Source organism: Canis aureus, chromosome 5 (genome assembly GCF_053574225.1).
Source record: "Canis aureus isolate CA01 chromosome 5, VMU_Caureus_v.1.0, whole genome shotgun sequence".
Lineage (NCBI taxonomy): Eukaryota > Metazoa > Chordata > Mammalia > Carnivora > Canidae > Canis > Canis aureus.
The window spans coordinates 38,517,408-38,536,608 of record NC_135615.1 but is presented as its reverse complement, the minus strand read 5'-3'; the positions used below and the strand labels follow the sequence as shown (position 1 = coordinate 38,536,608).

Genomic DNA, 19,201 nt, shown 5'->3' with positions numbered 1-19,201 from the left:
CTTTTCACTCTTATTGAAATCTGCTTGCTCTTTCAAACTGAGCACAAACCCTCCAGAAAGCTCATATACAAAATCAAATGGTGTTTGTTGAGTTCCCCTTACAGATGGCACTCCATAAGAACAGACTTGCACCAATGAAAATATCTTTGGGAGACAGGGCTAAAAGCCCTCTGTGCTCATTAAAGCAGGAGTTTTTAGGGTCCACAGATGGGTCCCAGAGAGCCAATAAACCATAGTTCCATCTTCAAATGTATATATATTTTTCTGTATTAACAGTCTCACCCATTATCAAAAAAGACTGCAACCCTCAAAAAGTGAAGAACTACTTCTCACTTTAAAGATGAACTACCCTCATCTTTAAAGTTTGAGAAAGCCTAAAAGGAAGAGGCCTGCCCACTGAGCAAGAATTAAGTCCTATTACTGTCTGAGTCTATGGTATGGTTAATGATCCCAGATCAATACGGTAATGAAACACATATGGGCCTGGCCATACTTGTAGCAGCACAAGTCTATTCATTCTAACCCATATAATCACTGGTCCTGACTTATTTCCACAGTTCCAGTGAATATGCCAGATCTATTTATGTTGAGTATATTTTAAATATTACAGTTGCTTCTTTTCATTGATTATCCCTCAACACCACCCAGGAAAAACATTTCCAAAGATGTAAGCATAAAGGGGTTGGGGATTTGAGGGGCACTAGGGTATGGTGTGAGTGTGTGTGCACACGTTCCCCGTGTGCAGGTAGAAGTAGACAACAGTGGTGGTAGGTGGGTGTGCGGGTGGATGTAAAGGTGTTGAGCATGAGAACAGTAATTTCCCAGAGGCAGTCTGTCCTGTGAAGGCCATCCTGAGTAGTAGCACACTAACACAAAGAGAACTCAGAAAATACAGTAAGCCCTTTATTCCACCAGCCCCTGCCAGGACCCTCGCCCTCCTCTTCTCAGAAATTTTCATTCTCAGACTCAAATGCCCACTTCCCACCATGAGCCCATTTAGTATGTCAGAATGAATGTCTGCAGACTACTGGCAGCTATGGCTCCATAGAGCTGATCCTTGGCTTGCAGTTGTGGAGGACTGCTTCTACCGTTCCACCTCAAGCGCAATGCTTTAACAGCATATAGAAAAAAAAGTCTACAAAGCTGCAGTCTACCACAGAATTCTCGAGGTGCTGGACCTGAACTTTTGAATGTTGCTCAAAGTGCTGTGCCTGGACCACCAGCTTCAGAATTGGGCATTCCCTTAAAACGGAGATTCTCAACCTGAAACCACCTTAATGAATCTGAAGTTCTGGGCTAGGTCTGGGAATTTGGGTTTTCACCAACTCCACAGGTGATCCTGTGCACAGTTAGGTCTGAGGCTCACTGCCCTGGCTGGCCACAGGCCCCCACCCTTTCCTTCCTGTCCCCCAACACTTAAGAGCAAAGACACCCTCCAGTATACACTACGGTCAAGCAGCCAACAAGTCTCCAGTTCATTTCCTGCTAGGTGCTCACCAGCAAACAGTGAGACCACAATAGTTGCCTAGCATACCAAGATTTCAGGGACCTTGCAGATGTCACATCAACTTCATGGCACACAGTGTGATATTTCCACCCAGAGCCACAAAGAGGAAGTTCAGACAAACTCAGAGGCCACTTGGCCCTAGTAACCAGGAAAGTCAACAGGATTTGTTTTCATTTCAAGAAAAAATATCAAAATGTAAGTTCTTTTCCACATGTGGTTTTGTTCCCCTTTTTTGTGGGAGTGGGTAGTACAGAACTGAATAAGATGGATTTAATATTTAGTTCTAATCCTATCTCCCAAGTTCAGGTAATTTTCTCTCAGTATGACCTCTGGATCACAGTACTATCCTTTCTAGGCATCTAGAAAACACTCTGTTGGCTCCAAGTTTCTTCTCCTTCATTACAATTTAAACTATAATTACATAAATCTCTTATGTGTGTTAATTTCCAAGAACCAAGGTGAAAGGGTCAGCTTTATTTTGGAATCAAGCAATAAGTCTCTTTCCATATTCCCCCTTTGTTCCTACTAGCCACCATTCCTCTAAACAAAATAAAATGGGCAAAACTCTCTATGATCCTGTACTTTCTATGTCAGTCCCTGTAAGATAGGACACATTTCTAAGGGCACCAGCTTATTAGTTCATACTTTAAATGCATCTGGCTTTTCACAACAAAAATGGAGAAGGGGAAAGGGAAAGAGAACTCCAGAGGCAGGTGTTCAGTGAGCAAGGGAAAATATAAAAGAATGAAAGAAAACTGAAGTAAATGAGCTCTTTCTAGTTCTACAAAGAATTATGAAACTATCAAAACCAGAATGGAATTAAAACTATAATAATAATAACTTAGGAGGATGTGTCAGGTGCTGTGCTAAGCACTATACATAAATTAACTCATTTAATCTAGACAACTACATCATGTGCTAAGTATGCTCTCATTACCCCACTGAGCAGATGAAAAAACAAAAGGTCAAATAGGTTAAAGACCTTGTCCACAGTCTCAAGAGCCAGGATCTCAACCCAGCAGTCTATTGCTTCACCCTTGGACACAAGACCACAGCAAATGTAAAGTTGCCCTAGCCCAAAAAGAGCAGATATTGACCACTCAAGTCCTCCACCATCAAAAAGAACTAGACCCTCCTCTAAGCACCACAGTGAGTTGGCAGTACGGTCTACTAGTTTAAAGATGATTGGGACACCTGGATGGTTCAGTCAGTTAACTGTCTGCCTTCCACTCAGGTCATGATCCCAGGATTCTGGAATAGAGCCCCACATCAGGCCCCCTCATATAATAATGAAAAACACAATCGAGACACAAAAGACTACTAACAGTATGATTCCATTGATATGATGTTCAAACACTAGTCAACGTCATTTATAGTGACAGAATTCAGAACAGTGATTTCATCTTGGGGAAAAGGTATGACAATGACCAGAAGGAAGCCTTCTTAGGTAACAGCAATGTTCTTTCTATAACCTGATCAGGGTGGTTACACAGGTAGGAGTTGGGGGGTTGTCATAAAGATATGGACTTAAGATTTGTGCATCTTACTGGGATTACACCTCAACTTTTTAATAAAGTCTTTTAAATACTGAAGAGAAGGACACCTGCATGGCTCAGTTGGTTAAGCGTCTGCTTTTGGCTCAGGTCATGATCCCGGAGTCCAGGGATCAAACTCCGCATCAGGCTCCCTGCTCAGTGGAGAGACTACTGTTTCTCCCTCCCTCTACTCTTATACTCTCCTACCCACCAGCCCTTTCTTTCTTTCTCTCTCTCTCTCTCGCGCGCGCGCTCTCTCTCCCCACCTCTCTAATAAATAAAATCTTTAAATACATATATACATACATACAAAGTGAAGAGACAGGCCTTGTCATCAATAATTTAGGCTCACTAGTTATCCTGATTCTGGTGCTTTGCTGCTGCATAAATGCCTAGAGGACAAGTAACTGAACTACTCCATGTTATCCTTTACACTGCAGATTTAAACAGTACCTACTTCAGGGAGTCATTGTGAAGGTTAAATGAGATGCTCATAAAGTTTTTCAAAGTGTCAGACACACTGTAAATGTTCCAAAAACTAGTTATCACTGGGGCCAATGGAGGTGGCACGTGGAGGGGAAAAAATGGCAAGTATGCAGTAGGATGAAAATTATGGAGGGAGAAGGCCAGGTGTATATAGTTTAAAAAAGAAAAGAAAGCAGCCACAGGTGCTTCTGATACACATGACCCCACCCCCAGAACAATCATAGACAGCACTGAAAATCACACCTCTACCACAAAAGGAGTCAAGCCAGGGGCTGCAGTGACACACAGGCTCTGACATCATGACCATTTCCTTTTTCCTCCTGAGTAAAGCATCAAAGTGGCCTACTTCCCCCTTTTGGAATTAAAGTCAGATAAATCGATAAGGACAAAGAAGGGGTCTTTAGCAAATTCTAGAAAATCTGTGAAGGAGCCCCCTCTGCCCACTAGTTGGGAAAAGTGACAAAGGACTTGCAATCCTTTTTGGAGCTCAAGCCTAAGATACAACGTATAAGATATGGCACCTCATTTTGACTCTGAATAAACCCTTGGTTAGTGCTGTATCTTTATCAGCTTAAGAACTGTGAACAGTATCTGCAATTTTCTCTAAGCTGGCACTCCACCTCTCACACAACAGGGGAAGAGATGCAGACCATTACTCATCTGTCACAGGGCAAACCGCGCCCCAGCACCATAGCGCCTTCAACGCTGGCCTCCAGAAAGAGCCCATGGAAAACAGTACACTCTTCACTGCCACATCCAGGAGCTGGGACCACTGATGTCAGCTCACAGCCTCCTCAGCAGCAGACAGCAAGCAGAATCACAATCAGGCCTGACTCCAGGGCCATTCGACAGCTTTCCTGCTCTAATCTTATTCCTGAATCTGAGTCAACAATAGTGATCTCAGTGGCTTGGCAACTCCACCACTTCCTACTGGACAAGGAAATGCTGTTCCTAACTCCACCCCACTGAAACAAACACACTCAGAATCTAACAGTACTATTCTTTCTAAATCAACCTCCAAAGATCTAGAGGTTACTCATTCATAAGACTCTAAGTCTTCTGTTGGCAAAAGTTCGTCCCCCAGCTCCCAACCACACTACAGCACATGAAAGGGGCAAGTTCAGAATAAAAGAAGGACTATGGCACCTGCAGAAACACACATTCCCACAGCCTGCATTTGAATCCTATATGCTTATATAGGAAGACAGGGAATGGTGAAGGCTTGGAGAACGGGCTGCCATCCACCACTGAAAAGAGCTGCACAAGTGCCAGGGATAAGAAGTGGTCCTTTGCTTCTAAAATGCTACTGGGAAAACAGGTTCCCAACCATTATTAGGGTTCAAGGTTCAGGACATCTTCATTTACACAGAGATATGGCCAAAATCATTCCAAATAATCTTAGAGAATGACATTTCTTTCTTGTCTATGAGATTACAGACTGAAACATCTACAGAGAACAGCAAGTAAGCAAAATGAGTGAAATTGAATAAAAAAAGTATTTATTGCCTCAAGGAAAATAGGCTCAGTCTCACTTTCCTTATAACATGTAGCCCTTTATATTTTCTTCTGCACATTTACTTTCTGATAGTCACAGGAACAAGAGTATTTCTGCTCTATGGGAAAAACAACAGTGCAAGTGCAAGGCAAAGTGGAAGCTGTCACCTGTCATCATAGTGAAACAATAGGGCATGGTGGGGACTGCAGCAAAGTGGAAAATACATACATGCCCCGCTTAGAGGGAGTGTCTACCTCTCAGCTCTATAAACAGCTGGTACACAGAGAGGGGGATCAACATTGCCAGATTTTTCCAACTTCAACATGCTGGTTCAAACATTACTCAAGCCAAACCAAACAGGTCTGTGGACCGCCAGTTTGCAACTTCTAGTGTTTGTGTCTGTCCTCCTCTGCCTCTCTACCTGAACTCCATCCTAAGTTATCATGGCATATGATAAAGTCAACTGATGCACCAGAAGAGTGGTGTGTGTCTGTATTCTTGATTCATCTCATATTAAAATTCAGCAGAGCATCTCTAGCTCTTAAAAACAAGAGGAACATAGGCTACTTCCCCTTTCCCCCCCCCCCCATACTCAGGACCCTCTGTCATCACTGGAGGGCAACATTAATCTACTTGGAGATAAAATTTTAACAATATGCACAGCTATACATATGCTGAGATAATGACCCCCTGAAGAAGCTCCTTGTGCATTACAGATCCTTCTTCATGAAAAGATCATGCCATTGTAACCTGAATTATGCAAAAACACAGAGAAACCTGAGAGAGAAACCAGAAGCTACAAACTACGGACCTATTAACTGTGGCTAATATTTACTGAATAATTTACTATGTGCCAAGCACTGTGCTGAGGACTTTACCTGCATTATTACTTATTCTTCAAAATAACTTTACGAAGTAGGTATTATTATACCTCTTTAAAAATCTTGTAAAATGTAAGTGGCAACACCTCAACTTAAAGCCAGTCTGCTGACTCTGTAGAAAGCCCATACATAACCACAATACTGTACTGCCCTCATGTGCATGCAGTGTATGTGCCCTGGGATCCATAGTGACCAGCTCCCTCTGCCTTAAAGGGAGGGAAGGAAAGAGGGGAAACACAGCTTTTGTGTACCCTCGTGCTCTCTCTCTCCCTCCTTCTCCTCCCCCCCGCCCCCCCCCCCCCCCCCCCCCCCGCCCTACACCTTAAGTTTTCAGAAGCTGATTTCTCATCAATTTAGAAAGGATCTGATCCTTATTATGACTGAATGTAGCACTAACCTCTTGAGGAAAGGTCCTAAAATAATGAATACCATGGTAGTAATAAGACTCTCAATAGTAAATATTGCCAATTGTATCAAATAATTTCCTATATTTTCTTTTAAAGGAGAGTGCAGTCATAAAACATCAGGAAGCCCAGATAAAGCAATCTTTGGCACATTAAGCTGCATGATCCTAAAGGAAACATATACTTTTTACCTATAATGTGCCAGCCATGATGCTAGGTATCTCCTAGCATAGAAGAAAGCAAATTTTAACAGAGAAGCAGCAGCAACAACAGGAGACAGCATTATTAATTGCCACAATGAGTAAGACTCAGGGAGAACAAAAATACATGTTACTACCATTGATAAAAAATTGAAAAAAATTGTCTAACTCAAGAAATTTATTAGTTCATTTATTAATTTTTCATTTTTACTATCTAGCTCATAGTGAATAGAAATGTAAGTAAGTGGAATTTACTGATTGAGTTGTTTCCTCTTTTCATATTTATTTAACAGCAACATTTTGGTTTAGATTTTTTAAAAAAACTCATTTTACACTTAGAAGTTGCCTCATAAACTGGCATTCTCCATTAGCAAAACACCAAATTTCAGTATGCAGATTGAAGAGTATAAGTAAGGTTGCCCCAGTCTTTCTTTGTAAAATCCATGAACCACCCCATCTCATTCTTACTTAAACCAGAGTCAACAGTAAACAGGCTCTCAATTTACAAAAAAAAGAAGAGGAAAAGGACTACTTGTCAATGACAAGTTCAAACTGCATGAATATTTAAGATTCCAAGAACTTCTCAACTCACTTATTTTATCTAACAGCCAAGAAGTAATCCAGAAAGCACAATACTTCCCCGCTGCCCCCGCCACCCCGTTTACCCCCACCCAAGTATGGAAGTTAGAGCAGAACACCCTCTGAGGAAGGAAAAGCCATTTCCTGTCTGAAATGTCAGTGGTACTGAGACTAGCATTCTAATCCAACCACCAGGAAGGCAAATTCAAATATTATTTCAAGCCAGGGGTGAGAAGGGGAGGGGAGGGGAAGAGAAGTCTGGAACCAGGAAAAATAGATTCATCTGTTGCAAAAGATAAAGGCGCCCTGCACCAAGAAGGAAAAGCAGATCTGCCTGGTGCTCAGCATACATCGGACAGCCAAAATCACACATCTGTTTTCTTCACCATCTTGAAATAAGCCATCCCTGAAGTGAAGAGCCTGACACTTTTCATTTATAAAGCAAGGTAAAATGTAATGTTTACAGAGGCTTGATTAACTGAGCATGCTTGCTTTTGTAGGGAAGGGGTACGAAATGATCCATCACAAAAGGGTGAGAGGAAGGAATGAATCATTCCATACCTTTTCTTTAAGGAGTGATTTGCATAATTTCTTCTATAAGCACAAACACACAACCCCCACTGACTCCTAATTGTGGATATATAAAGGACAGCTAATTTTCAATAGAACTTTTTTAATAGTTACTAATAAATATACAAAACTGCCATCTAGAGGTTGAGCACTGCAGCAAGTCTGTTACATAATGCGATCTTTTTTGGAAAATACATACCATCCTACACTTACACAACCTCACCAAGATATACAAACAAGTGCATACACACACAACACATACCAAGTTAGGAGCAACAGAATTATTTTACCTTATTACAGTTCCCTTTTGAGACAATAAATGATGAAGAAAGGCATACAACTTTTTATCTTCTATAGGAAATATATCCAAATAACGTTACCACATATATAATTTGAAAACTGAAATCTTCCCCCAGCAGCCCCTTTGCACATATATATTTAATGCACCTATATTCACTCCTAGTTTATAGATGACTTGAAACCTCATTCCACTAGAGGAAAATGAGTATCATTCAAAATGAGTGGGGGGGAGGGGTAGAGAACAGGCTCAAAAGAAACATTCACCCAAGGTTAGTTTCAACATGAGAACAATGAATTCCCAGGTATTGGGTAAAGAAAAAAAAATTTTAAAGCACAACTTTCTCCAACACAGGACTGCATGAGGAAGGAGTATTATTATCATATTCCATCTTCAAAACAATCCTGTAAAGGAGGTATGATTAGCCTCATCTTATCCATGTGGCTAATGCTCTTGCCCAGAGTCATACAGCTAGTAAGGGGCAGGTCCCAAACTGAATCTCAAGGCTGCTAGCATCTTTTACCGGCACTGCACAGCCTGCCATAAAAACATCCTTGAAATAAGTGTGGAAGCTAATTGGAGGGTTTCGGAGAGTTTTTCAGATCTTCCACAAATCTTCCAAGTCTCCACTATTCTTATTTTAACCAAGCTTTCATTTTCCTGGAATTTTTTTCACGTTACCTATACTGAAATGCAGATTACATGAGTACCTGCTCAAGTTTTATTTTAAATAGTAACTAACATGATTAAGTTCCTGGAGCATCTTACAAAATAGTTTAGCAAAGTCCCAAAGGAAAGAACAAAATAATCTAACTAAAAAATTACACTTCCTTAAGCAACAAAATAAACAAACATATGCACACAGTACTGTATTAAAAACTGTAAGACGTGATTGTGCCTCTGGAAAGCATATTATCTGACACACAAATTTAGAGTTGAACAGTGGTATATACAACATAGCTAATTAAACAACCAGCTAACCACTACCAGGAAAAGCTCATACATAGTGCAAAGGCACAGTACATACAGTAGGATGACCCTAGAGTAGATAGTGGGTATGGCACATCAGGTCGGTGCTGGTCAGAAAAAGAAAAGGTGTCTGTCTTTACCTATTCGTGGGAAGCTTGCACTAGGACTTCAGGTTGAATTTGAAAGCAAAATCAGGTGGCAACTTTTAAGAAGGAAAGTCCGATAGATTCAAAGTGCTTTATTAAACTTTCTACTTCCACTGCTGGTAAAATCTGTGGCAGGTAGTTACGCTTCATAAATGATGGAGGGAGGGAGGCAGGGAATGAGAGAAGGAATAGATTCATGGTATTCTGGTCATGCCATCAATCTCTCTAAGAACAGCAGGATTAAGTCCCTGGGTTTGTTATATTCGTCCTACAGCTTTCTGGTCCTCCAAGTTTGCTCAAACACTCAACGTCCTGGTTTATACCTTTAGTTGCATGAATCTGTATGTGTATGCATTTCTATAGTCAAAAGTAAACTCCACGAAGGTAAGGACTATGCTTGTCCTGGCCCCCATGCCAATATTGGGAATCAGCCATTTAGTACTCCACATAACGTCTTCAAATGTAAGGACTTCTGCTGGAATTAATCCTGGAAAAAATACAGCACTCTAATTGTTTCCTTTCCCTAAATATAAACACCACCACTCAAGAGACTACATGGATTCAGTGCATCAAAACGAAGTCTTTTGTTTCTATTATTTTCCATATGGTTTAGTGGCTCCTCCTGGAAAACATATGGGAGAAAATATCCATGTGTTACATCTGTGAGAAATTTCTTTAAACAAATCCAGAGATGCTGGGAGAAGATTGCCACCATGATCCTTGAGCTTGAACAAATATTTTCTCTATTCTTATTCATGAATTTCCATAAGATGCTGCATGGTGGAGTTAATTATTCAGTGACTGAAGGGAAGCACCAATTGGCAAGTATTAGTAACTCACATACCACTACCACTAACAGCTACTTTTAGATGGGAGTCCCATTCCTACCCATGAATTTTACATTGAACTCCTTCAAAAAGAGGTAACATAATTTTAGGGAAAAAAATTATAAATCCAGTCTTTATTCAGTTCAGCAATATAAAATATAAACCTTCAAATGCTCGGTGCTATGGCAAGGTAATATAAAAACACAAAAGAATGCTTCTTTATTAAGAAGAAAGAATGATATATATTTTTTTAAGCTAAAGAAAGCTTAGGCTACCATCAAAAGTATCCAGAATAAGGAAGATAATTTATGTCAATATGTTGTTTGTACAGTGGGGTCTCTTGCCAGTGGGATTATTCAACAAGTGTGTGCTGGCCCATCCATCTAATAGGCTGTTAGGGGGACATCTGGGTAGCTGAGTGGTTGAGCATCTGCCTTTGGCTCAGGTCATGATCCTGGGGTCCTGGGATTCAGTCCCACATCAGGCTCCCTGCAGGGAGCCTGTTTCTCCCTCTGCCTATGTCTCTGCCCCTCTCTCTGTGACTCTCATGAATAAATAAAATATTTTTAAAAATAAAATTAAATAAATAAATAAGTAAGGAGGTCAGGGGTATTGCTGTTGCTTGATTGACAGAGGTACTCCCTATTCAATGCTGAGTTCCTTTGCTAGGACTGCTTGTAACAAAGTACCACAAACTGGGTGACAGCAATAGCAGAAATTTAGCATCTCACAAGTCTAGAGGCTGTTAAATTTGAGAGCAAGTACTTAGCAGGGGAGGTTCCTTCTGGGGTGTGTGAAGGAGAATCCTTTCCATGCCTCAGTCATAGCTTCTGGCGATTTACTAGCCACCTCTGGCACTCCGTGGCTTGAAGATGCATCACCCCCTTCTCTGCCTTCGCATTCACATGGTATTCTCCCTGTGTATATAATCTGCCTTGGTATCCAAATTACCCCCTTTTATAGGGACATCAATCAGTCTTACCGGATTATGGGCCCACCCTAATGACTTCACTTTCTTGAAGACCTCTGTAAAGACCCTAATTACCTCCCTTTCAACTTGATGACCTCTGTAAAGGCACTGTTTCCAAATAATTTTGATTTTTAGATACTGGGGATTAGTCAACATATGAATCGAGGGATACACAATTTAACTCACAATAAACCTCTTCTAAGAAAGAAAATACTCCTCTTTGTATCATATTGTGGCAACATCCTACAGCAACTCAAGTCCTACACACTTACTTAAAGCCCTAAAATAGTCTTAATGCTAGAGTCCTGAAACTGAATTTAAAAAACAAAAGTAGAAGGGAAATTCAAAGCAGTATCGCAATGATTTAATGGACATGATATCTTGACCTACACAACTTTTTACTTTGGAACTGAACAAAGACACAAAAGTTTCTACTAATATAAACTTGTCAGTGTTGGTAACAATAAAACCCTTTTGAAGGAAAGACAAAGACATGAAAACAACAGGCTGTGACATACTTACTCACAACTGTCCCAGAGTCTTTAACAAATTCTCAGGTTTGAACCACTCCCCACCCCCACCCCACCCCCACAAACCAGTTCTGAGAAAAGGAATCAAAGGCATGCAGGCACTAGAGAATACCGACAGATAAGATGTGATTATGTGGAACTAAGTAATTATGTGAAGTTACCATAGAAGGGTGTAAGATCCTGAAACTATAGGCCTAGTTGAAATATCAAAGGAAAAACAATTAGATACAAGAATTAAAAGTAACTTTCTGAAATGTATTCAGTTTACAGAGAACCTCTGACACAAGGTTCAAGAACTATAGGTCTGAATCCCAAGCCTCTGAATTAACAGTTATTTTGATTTCCAGCTTGTTCAGGGGTCAAAGAGTCACAACACTTCTTCCTGTAGGATATGAATATCGGAGATTAATCCTGATTAATCATCAGGATTTCAGGAGGAACAAAGTAACAGCAATGCATTGTGATACAATGAAATCAACTGATAAATGGCACTGTTGCTTTTATTCCTTACTCATGCTAACCTCCCCAAATAGAACTGTCACCTTAAAAATAAAAGGTGTAAGAGGTGTACCAAAAAACAAAAACACACAAAACATACCATTCATCGAACACCTGTGTGTGATGTACCTGGCACCTATCTGCACTGCCTCTTTGAACTGTTAGCCGTGTGAGGATTTTCTGAAGGTCATAAAGTAGTAAATATAAGAACAGAAGCTAGTTTGTAGCTTTAGTTCATCCATTTGTTTACGATGCCACGTGCAAGTAATTATGGTGAGAAAGCACTTCACAGATTTCACATCCAGCAAGTTGAACACTCAGTGGTATCTCTGAAACCCAAGTTCTGACAGCCCCGGGGCTTCTCACTGGAAACATTTCTAACGTATCCTCAGTTCTGAGGCAGCAAAGTGCCCTGCAGTATGCACCCACACACCTCAGTTCAAATCCTTCCTAAGCCTGGGGGAAGACTCACACCTCTGAACTACAGATTCATCATCAGAAATGTGAATTAAGTGAAGCACAATCCTCCTTGGAGTGTAGGGAGAATAACCTGAGACATATATGAAAAGCATTCAGCTTCTAGAAAGTGTTCTCTTACTTCTGGTTCCCTTCCATCTTTAACTTAAAAAGCGAGTTTTATGATAGTGGCTGCTGTTGCCTTCTTCCTGGTCATCTGTATCAGAGGCTGGAAATGACGTTTTCTACTAGCCGTAGTCGTCTCCTCCGTATTGGTAAGAATTAAGCTCCTTCATAAAGAAGGCTCGGTTTTCTGGATTTTTGTTCTGTTTTACTCTTGTTCCTTGTTACAATGTTTTTCATAAGGAAACATCTCTTATACACTCTGAAAAATCTGTATTGTAATAGGTATGGTGTTTAATGTACCAATTATAAATGAGAATAAAAGACAAATGAAGAGCTTGTTCTCAAAGTGTATTTCAAAGTTTCTTTCCAAGAGAGTCAGACTTTGTAGGTCTGGGGCAGGGGCCAAGAGGCTGTAGTTCTAACAAGCACCCCTGTGGATGCTGAGTGCAGGTGGTTCTCAACACACAGTAAGACATGGTGATGTCATCAACTCAAAAATACTGACCTGCTAGAGTATCACTTCCTAAAGGCTATAGCCTCTGTTAAAAAATAACATAAACTATCAGCACTGAGTCTAAAAGATAGAAGTATTCAACCCTAAATATATTCTACGTCAAAAAATACTACTTTAGCATGTATCTATACCTTAATAGAGTAAAACATTAATAGCCACTACATAAACATCTATAAATATAACCAGTCCCTCTTTTACTTCCTGGTTTCCTAGGTGCTAAACTTGTATTTTGTCCCTCTTCCTCTCAAGCCATTCAGGTACACCTGAGAAATCTGTGGAAGGCACAGGTTGGAAAGGCAGCAGGAATCACATCCTTGCTAAAACACACTGGGGAAAAACCAAGGTGTAGGAATCTTCCAGAGGACAGGACTCCGGGCAGAGTTCCCAGGAATGTTGCCAATGAACCCATGGAAATGCTTTTCCTTCTCTCCTTAGTCCCTTCCTGTATGGCTAAGAATAATGCAGAAAGACATGGAGTCAAAACAGGAGACAGAGAAGGAAAAATGCTGCCCAACTGTAACCTAATCTTTGAGATCAAAGATAATGACCTACATAGAAAACAGAGAAGTATTTCATACATGTTCTATGTTATTTTAGGTGACAGGTGTGGCCCCAAGAGGAGGCACAGAAGATGCTCAAGCTCAGAAAACAAAATTTCTTATACTTTCAAGTCCTAGAAACAGGGTGCCCGAATGGCATACCTAACAGAGCCATATGGGAAAGAGCCAGCACCCAAGGGGCTTCTTGTTGGCAGAATTGATGGAAGAGTCTGGCTGACAGCTCTTATTGCAGTTTCCAAGAGAAATGCAAAGCAGGGCAGGATCAACAGTTTATTGGCTAGTCTGAATAATTTCAGAAGGCTCTAAACTATAGGAGTGGCCCTCCTGGCTTGGCACCTGGGACCTCAGATGACTAAAGCAGAGGAGTATTGCTTCCTGGGGATTAAGGGCAAACTGGAGGAGGCAGGGCCTGGGTTGCTTAATTTGCATGTCAATGGCATGCTCCAGGCATTGCCCTTTGCTATCTCTTAGAATTATCTAACTCTGAGGGACAGTCTCTCCCCAGCCAGAAGGGTTTTTAAAGTGTCCCAATACCACAATATACAAGAAAATTTTAAATATAAGCAATACAACACAACTAGCTACGCACCTCCTGCTTACTAAGAGGAAGTTTGGCAGCCTCTTTCTGAACCCAGACTCAAACCGAAGGGAACCAGAAACAGTTAATTTAAGAGAAATCCACTTCCCAAACCCACTCAGTATGTTCAATGTGACACATGTGCTCTCAGCTTATAATTGGGACATGCAAAGCTTTAAGGGTATAATCAAGGGGAAAGATGGTAGGAAGTATTTGCAAGGTGGAAATGAGACGGAGGCACCTCGCTGAGTTTTAATTGCCTTAAAAAAAAAAAAAACCTCTCGAAAACTTCTGGGAAAACTTCTGAGGAAGAAAACAGGAAACAATTCAGCTATAGAAATCATCTCTGGGCTGGTTTTCAAACTAAGGGACAGCTGCAATATGAGGCACATCCTTTTCCGAATAACCATACAAAGGGACAACAGTCTCTAGAAACCGTCGACAAGCATCAAGCAACTACCTCTGCCTCTAAATTCACACAACTTCTCCACCTCTTTCATGGATGCCAACAATATGAGTTCCCTTAGATCCCATACTGAGAACAGAGACACAGTGCTTAAAGCATCCTGAGTTAGGATTTGTTTAAAATCAAGAATTACCAATTTTGGTGTGAGGCAGACATTTTGCGATTCCCACTACTTCAACCTATATATATCTTCATGTACCCCTTCCCCATTACCCTCTCACATCCCTAAACACGGTGAAGAATTGTGGTACTTTCTTTTCTTTACAAATCATGTTCACTTCTTATCATTTAGAGTCTAACCTTACAAAATCAAGTCTGGTGAACATGCAGTATAGGCTAATTAACCAATAACAGCTTTTATTATTTGCCACCCTGCCAAGCATTTTATGTACATTATCTCCTTGAATCATTACAATTCTAGGAACCAGGTACTATTACCATCTTCATTTTCCAGATAAGGAAATCTAGGCCCTGAGAGATTAAGCAGTTATAGCTGAAAGTCACATGCCTACTAAACAGCAAAGTCCAAATTTAGACCCTGGCTGCCTAACTTGAGAGTCCAAGGTATAATGGCTAACAGCTGAAGAGATGAGGTACTTTCCATGATATGATTAAAGTGAAAAGGGCATGCTCCCTCCACAGATGCTCTAGCAGTCACAGTATAGGGAGACATCAGGGCATAAGAAGGCATTCCAAACATGCCAACACCCCCAGAAGGCACTCAGTCTCTGCATCTTCTAGAACCAGGAACAAGTGGCCATAGGCCAATGTTCCAAAAAGGGCAGAAGTATTGGCTTCAGAAAATGAGGTGTGTGTGTGTGTATGTGTGTGTGTGTGTGTGAGAGAGAGAGAGAATAAAGGGAAGAAAGTAAATGACATTCTAGGGAGAATCATGCTAAGATTTAGGAATCTTTAACGCTGGCACTGCTGATCTTGAACAGACAGCACAAATAAGCTTAACACGTGGCTTTCACTCAAGGAATTAACCTGTTGCCAAGTAAAGTGTTTCAAAGAACTGGAATGTTGTCAAACTAGCTTAACACCACAAAATGGTACAGCTTAATGAGGCTCCATAAATATTGAGGACTACAACACCCAGCTTCCTCAGCAAAAAGTGCTTTTACAAGTGGTTTGCTGTTTTTCCAGGGTGCATACACATGGTGCTGAAACGCTACAACCAAAAGCTGTCTTTTTTTAAATGAGTATGACTTGTTCCACCCTTCACTTTCCTAGATTCCTTTTGGACCATTTTTAAATTTAAAAATTTACATTAAAAAAAAAGAAAATGTAGGTGATAAATAAATAGAGTAAAAAATCTCAAATAGCTCGTATGATCATGCTTAACAGTTTTCATCAAACGCCTACTCAAGCCCCGGAGATAAAGACACATCACTTCTCTGGAAAAGCCCTAACTTTGTTAAAAGCAAACCAGACCAGAAGCTGAACACTGAACCTACAAGAGTGGAGAAGCTGTACTGACCCGTGCAGACCAGCAGCTGGCCTGAGGTCTATTCCAAACCGAGTGAGTATCTGGAGAAAGGGGGGGGGGGGGGGCGGGGGGGGAGTCTAGAGGACAGGAAAGCTCTCACTGAATGAAAAAGGTAAAAACAAACAAACAAAATCAAAAAATATATAAATTCAGCAATATTTGTTCCTAAGAAGAATGTGACAGCTACTCACCTGTCTACTGCTTCTACGTCAAAGCAAAACCTCTTCTCAATAGAGTCTGTTTTCCGCCGTGTGCAGGATTTCAGGGTGACGGATTCATCTTCTCCCTGTTGGGAGCATACAGACTGTCACATGGGCTATGTTGTGCATCTCTCCAGTATACCACAGACATGTCACATGAACAAAAGTGACCATTCCATCTTCTTGAGCCTGAGTGTTCATGACCACAGCAAGGTGGGAAGTCGAGCAAAAACCTTCCCCTCAGGCAAGAGACTCACACAGCTAAAACCTGGAAACCATGTCATACTTCAAGCCAAACACCCCTAGTTTTAATTTAGTTCCAGCACATCATAATGGTACATCAACCCATGCTAAATAAACTCTAGTTGATAATATCTGCAACAGGTTTGACTTACACAAGTTTTTATTTTTTTATTTTTTGAGAGAGAGAAAGAGTGTGCACACATGCACATACAAGCAGGAGGAGGGGGAGAGAGGAAGGCATAGAGACAAGCAGACTCTGCGCAGCACAGAGCCCCACACAGGGCTCAATGTCATAACTCTGAGAGCATGACCTGAGCCAAAATCAAGAGTTAGACACTTAACCAACTGAGCCACCCAGACGCCCCTAATTTTCAGGGTGGATAAGGGTCTGCTCTTGACTCTGAATTTCTATAATCTTGGCTCCATCATCTTTTTTCAGAAAGGTCTTTTTGGACCAGGTCAAATATCCCAAGGCACGTTCACATAGCACCATGTACTCTGTCTCAGCACTGATCACAGGTGGAATGGTCTGTCCTTATAGGTGACGATTCCAATCATGTCTCCCTCCTCATCAGACTGTAAGCTCCTTAAGGCCAGGGACTGTCTGTTCTTGCTGATTCCAGTGTCCCCAGAGCCCAAACCGGCCACAGAACAGAGGAAGCGCTCAATAAGTAGATTTTGAACAGTTTTACAAAGGTATAACTAATGTGTAATAAACTGTACATGTCAATTTATGAGTTCTAACTTCTATATACATCCATAAAAATCAATACCACAATCAAGCTAATGAACATTTCCATCACCCCCAGAAATTTCCTTGTGTCCTTTGAATTTCATCCCTCCCTCCAGGTCCACCCTCAGGTAAATACTGAATTGTCATACAGATCAGTTTGCATATTCTATAATTCATATAAATAGAATCACATATTATGTGCTCTTTTATTTCTGACTTCTTTGATTTGGCACAATTCTTTTGCAATTCACCTATGTTGTACAAATCAATAGTTTTTTTTCTTTTTACTACTGAGTAGTATCCCACTGTACAAATGGAATCCAACAGTTTCATCACATAGTGTTCTTTTATTGCCTAAAAACAGGAATTTCTTTCCCTGATTTTGGCCCCATTTAAGAATTTACGGCTCCTGTTTCTCTTCTCTTGCCTTTGCCAATCGTTTTGTCTAAACAAGGGAGAAAACTAGCAAACCTGCCTAATTTGTTGAGAAAGGAAATGTGACTGCATATGGTAAAACTTAACTACCCCCTAGTATCACAATACCACACAAACACAGAAGACCTAGCAAGAAACAATTTATATTCTTATTTGAAATAAGATCAAACACAAACAATTTATATTCCATCTACTGTCTTTTCAGGGGAGTAGAGAACAGTAGGTGAAAGGTCCTGTGGTCAGGGTCCATGAAGCCTGGGAGGAACTGAAAGCGAGCCAGTATGGCTGAATCCCAGAGCAAATGGCAAAGTGGTATGAAAAAGAGCCTGAGGGAATCAAGAGCCAGATCATGCAGATTGTGGTCCATTTCCCGAGAGCAAGGGAAAAATAATGAAGGGTTTCAAGCAAGGGAAGGGGACAAGGTCAGCTTCAGGCTGCTCAGACCTCACACAGAGAGAGCTGCCTCATCTCAGAGGCTACGATACAGGGGAATTCTCTTTCACCACACACATCTCCAAGATGATGGAACAAATCTGCTCACAAATCCTCATCTGAAGCTAAGAGAAAAGCAGGTACTTTTACAGGAGAATAATGCAAATGAAATGGACAGGAAAGATGAGTGAAAAAGCATGTTAGGAAAATAAAAAACCCATCCTATTATCTATGTTGTCTATTTCCACCTCCTGGGGAGAGCTTTGTACAAACACATATATCATATATAAAGATGTCACATGATTCTCCTGTACAAATTGAGATGTACCTCTAGATTGCCAGTCTTCCTATTTCCTCCACCTTAAAGCTGAGGAAATAGAGTGATATCATGGAAAGACATTATTTTATCTATTTTTCTATTATTATTATCATTATTATTCACAGCAGTCATCTCTGATTCAGAAGATGCAGACTCCAGAATCAGAGTCTGATTACTGCCTCTGTAACTCATCAGTTGTATGGCTCTATAAATCATTTTCTCTCTCTAGACCACAATTTCCTCCTTTATGAAGGAGAAAAGTGGATTAAGCAGGATAATATAGGATAATACAAGGACTTAAAAATATAAAATAAATTTAAGGAATTATTAGGAAAATTAATTATTGTACTATCAAGCTCCTAACACAGAACTCATTATGTGTGAAGCTCTGTCCCAACAATATATATACTAATTCATATAAACTTCTTAAGAACCCAGTGAGGTGTTTACTATTAATTCACTGAACACTTGGTAGTCCCAAACATCCAGCAAAACTGGTCTCTGTCATTCACTTTCCAGTGAAATAAGATCAAACACAAAAGAGTTCTTCTTTTAAGGTTTAGAAAAGCAGAAGGTCAACAGCCCCCAAATAAAGACTGTGTGAAAGAATAATTTAGTGATGCTCATTTCTAGAAAGACAGGATTGGAAAAGGACTATGGCTCAACAAGGGAGCAAGTCTAACTCTATTTCCATTGTATGAAAACTAGGGAACACCTAGTGATCAATGTTTAATATCTCTTCTGACTCTGTAAATT

At 40.6% G+C, this 19,201-nt stretch overlaps 1 protein-coding gene across 18 annotated transcripts in view; it reads right to left on the bottom strand.

Annotated features, from left to right (window-relative positions):
* The window catches only part of ARHGAP26 (Rho GTPase activating protein 26), a 419,433-nt gene that overhangs the window by 262,166 nt on the left and 138,066 nt on the right, over positions 1-19,201 (bottom strand). For all 18 annotated transcript variants that reach the window (XR_013379692.1, XR_013379693.1, XM_077897670.1 and 15 more), the window contains one exon: positions 16,275-16,369. Coding sequence is in view for 16 of the 18 variants with exons in the window: in XM_077897670.1 (XP_077753796.1) it covers positions 16,275-16,369 (95 nt within the window). In the remaining 2 variants the exon portion in view is untranslated. The remainder of the gene's footprint in view (positions 1-16,274; positions 16,370-19,201) is intronic.